Source organism: Talpa europaea (genome assembly GCF_964194135.1).
Source record: "Talpa europaea genome assembly, chromosome: 4".
Classification (NCBI taxonomy): Eukaryota; Metazoa; Chordata; class Mammalia; order Eulipotyphla; family Talpidae; genus Talpa; species Talpa europaea.
Genome location: NC_140070.1, coordinates 4,821,303 through 4,825,135, shown reverse-complemented (window position 1 = coordinate 4,825,135; position 3,833 = coordinate 4,821,303). Strand labels below are relative to the sequence as shown.

General features: G+C 51.7%; 1 protein-coding gene across 1 annotated transcript; it reads left to right on the top strand.

Moving 5' to 3' along the window:
- Nucleotides 1-2,059: 2,059 nt before the first annotated feature.
- Nucleotides 2,060-3,528, top strand: LOC311169836 (tripartite motif-containing protein 60-like; the record flags this gene model as incomplete). The annotated part of the gene is made up of 1 exon (XM_084232094.1): nt 2,060-3,528. Exon 1 carries the CDS (start codon nt 2,131-2,133, stop codon nt 3,526-3,528), a length of 1,398 nt encoding a protein of 465 aa, XP_084088220.1. The 5' UTR covers nt 2,060-2,130.
- Nucleotides 3,529-3,833: the final 305 nt, after the last annotated feature.

Below are 3,833 nucleotides of genomic sequence, written 5' to 3'. Positions count from 1 at the left end.
TTCATATTCAAATTTAAAAGTGTGCATTTAAAATATACGACTGTAAAATGAGCAGAGGGTCGGAAATGTGAGAAAACAATAGCCAACCCAAAATATCACAAAAAGAAGAGAAAAACCTAGAAAAGTTGCATAATAGGAAAATGAAAAAAGGATAAGAAAAAAAACAGATGCAGGGATATTGTCATTTGCAACCTATGATTGCACTAAAGTCTCCTGTTTAAAGACTAAGATTCTCTCATTGGATTTTGAAGACTCAACCATATGCCATTTATAAGATTATTTAAAATGTGAGGCTACAGTAATGATGAAAATGAAAAGGTAAGAAAAGCTGTAAAGTGTGGGTTCTAAACAAGAGTCGAAAGATGTGGAGATGTTAATAGCAGCCAAAACAAAATATAAGAAAACAATGAGAGTTAGAGAGGCTGCATAGTGAAAAGTTTCAGTTCACCAGAAAAATGGATTAATTCTAATCTTCTAATAACTTGCAATATATTCTCCAGATAAATGAAGCAAAATTAAAGAACTGGCAGAAACTGAAAAATCTACCTCCACGGAAGGAGATTCCGAAACATCTTTCCATGTCGTGTTAATCATTCAAGATCCCCAAAGACGCGTGTCCATCCCAAAAGCATAATAGAAAGGGATGATCTCACGGGCAGGTAAAGACCATTGTTCCAGACGCAAAGATTCCACCTTCTTCCCACCACACACGGCGCACCTATGCAAAAGCGCCATGAGAGCACCCAACAAACTTGGGCCCCACACAGCCCCTACCCCAGGCCACCATCTAAATTTGAATCGTTGATGAGCTTAAGGAGCGCAGGACTAGGAAAGGTGGGCGGGGGACTAGGAGATAAACGCCCACACCTGCAGGAATGTGCATCAGAGAGGATGATGGGTAGTGTCCTCACGGCAATCATTTCCCAGGAAACTGATGGGATTTGGAATCTAACCAATGAGAGAGTGGAAAGGACACGCCCAACAGCATGTATAAAATGCGCCCTCCTCACACTGCCCTGAACAGTCCCTGGAGAGCAGACTTCCCTGGTCCCAAGTTCTCAAGGAGGCCCCAGAACCCAACCTTGAGAATTGGGCAGTGTCCCCTTCACAAAGCCTGGCCCCGAGCAGAGCATCGTGGGTGCATCACCCAGCAAACAGGTGACTGGGTGAGCATGCTGGCCCCTACGGGAACTGGGTTACCTGGCAGGGTGCCCAATTGTAAGGTGAGGCAGCAGTGGGGAACTGGCCGCCTTGCATGGTCTGGGGGATTTCAGAGGTGACAAGTGTGGCCCTTGGAGCCATCAGCGATAACCTGGTGGGCAGAGTAGACGGTACGGGGGGTTCTGACAAGGAGGCGGTTGGGGGAATTAGCTACAAGCTGTGCATGTAAGAGGTGTTTTTTAAATGAAGCTGTCTAACACCGTTATTGCTACTTGAAACAATAAACAGCCTTTTTAGGTTATCATCAGATACCTGCCTTTCCGGGTGGCTACCATGTTATTATCCCTTCTTTGCACTGTTCAGCTGCCGGCACCCAATGTGCACGCCCAGCGAGTCAGGCCCGCGCTTCCTGCCCCTCGACCTTGGCAGGCAAATCCTGAGGGGTGTGGGTACCATGCAATGTGTCTTTCCCAGGGGAGCCTTGAGATGCTGAGCCTTTGAGTTCATCCGCCTCCAGCCCCACGGTTACCTTTCTGGGGAGACTTGTGTATTTGCAGGTAAACAGAACCCTGGAAAAGTATGGTCAGGGGCGTCCATTATCTTCTTCCTAATGTGACTGTTCCTCACCCACTTTCCTTGTTTTCTTGCAGGAACTTGAGGCATCTTCCATCCACTTGTCTGCCGGCTGCATTTTCCATCTGTTTCCCTACTCTGTATAAATCACTCACACTTGTGCTGGACTTTTTCCTAAGAAGAGGACCACATAGAAGCTTCCATCAGGCCACTGAGTGAGGCCACAAGCAGAGGGTGTTGGGCCTGCAGCTCCAGCAGCTGCTGCTGCAGAGTCATGGAAGGAACAGAGGCAGCTTGAGTGGCCGTATTCCCTGCTGTGCCTGGACCCTCCTGGGAGCTTGTGAGCAGCAGAGGGAAGGCTGCCAGTCCTTGCCTCAGACAGAAGCCCCCAGCACCATGGCCCTGGCCGCCTCCCTGGATGAGCTGCAGGCAGAGGCCAGCTGCCCCGTATGCCTGGACCCCCTGCGAGACCCGGTCACCCTCCACTGCGGCCACAACTGCTGTGGGCCCTGCCTCCGCCAGCGCTGGCAAGGCCTCCAGGACGTCCTCCCCTGCCCCGTCTGCCAGCACCACTGCCCCTCCAGGGATGTCCACAGGAACCCCCAGCTGTGTGCCCTGACTGACCTCCTGAGGCAGCTGCCCCCCGCCAGAAACAAGAGGAAGAGGCAGGAGGAAGAGGCCTTTTGTGTCCAGCACCACCAGGCCCTGGCCCTGTTCTGTGAGGAGGACCTGGAGCTGCTGTGTGCCCAGTGCGGGGCCTCCTCCCTCCACCAGGGCCACCCCCTGACACCCCTGGAGCAAGCTGCTGCTCAGCGCAGGGAGAAGCTCAAGAGCTCCCTGGAGCCCCTCAGGAAGCAGGTGGAAGATGCTGAAAGGGGCTTAGCCACGCAGGTCTCCAAAATGCATGAACTGAGAGAGAAGGTGGAAGCTCGAAGGAGTGAGCTGTACACTGAATTTGCACAATTTAAGCACTTCCTAGAAAAGGGGCAGTATGTCATCGATAATCGGGTACTGTGGGAAATGTCAGGTGTTTACCAAAGAGTCGCTGAAAGCAGAAACCAGATGTCAGACCATGGCGCCACACTCAAGAGTCTGCTTCGGGAAATCAGCACCCAGTGTGTGCAGACAGACCTGGGGTTACTGAGGGGGGTCAGAAGCAGCCACCTCCAGTGGAGCAGATACACTACTTTAGAGGCACCAGCAGCCTATTCGTGGAAATCACTTAAAGAGAGGTTCAGTCTCGCCCCGCATTCCTGTAGCCTGAAAACCATCCTGGACAAGTTTCAGGTGGATTTGACTCTAGACCCCGAGACCGCGCACCGCAACCTCATTATCTCGCCAGACAGGAAATCCGCCACCTTTACCCACGAAAGGGTGGCACCGATCGACGTTGCTCATCCCAAGGCATTTACCTCCCACGAGGCTGTCCTGAGCGCTCAGGGGTTCGAGGCCGGCAGGCACTTTTGGCAGATGGACATCCGAGGCGCGGGTGTGTGGTCCCTGGGTGTGTGCAAGGAATCTTTCCGCACAAATGCCCTCACACCACCATCCCCCAGCAATGGCTGCTGGCAATTTCTGCAGTCCACCGGGACAAACATTGACCCCTACACAGTATGCATTCGAGTTGGTGTTTTCCTGGACTACGAGTTGGGAGAGATTTCCTTTTACAACTTGAGTACCAGATGCCATCTGTGTACGCTGAGGGACACGTTCACAGACAGGCTCATCCCCTATTTCTCTGTTGGACCCTCCTCTTTATCATTTTCCATGACTCTAGTCACAGATGAGAGCTGAACCCCTGTAAACAGGTCTGTGTTCGGGTTCTTCCTCTGTGCATGGAATGTTCTGTAAATAAAGAGTCTGATTCCATTCTTGGTGTCTGAGTGCTCATGTCTTCCCCGCTCCCCCGTGGCCTCACCCTCTGCCCCCATCTGGGCAAACTGTCAGGAAACCTGATGCTCCTTAGGCTTAGGGGTTCTTTTCTATGAAGTCCTCCACCCCCCAGAACTCCCTACCACATTAACCTTGTGTGACCTTCTCCGTTCTGGCCCAACACATCCCTTCCCTCCACCCCCAAAAAAGCCCCACAGTGAAAAATA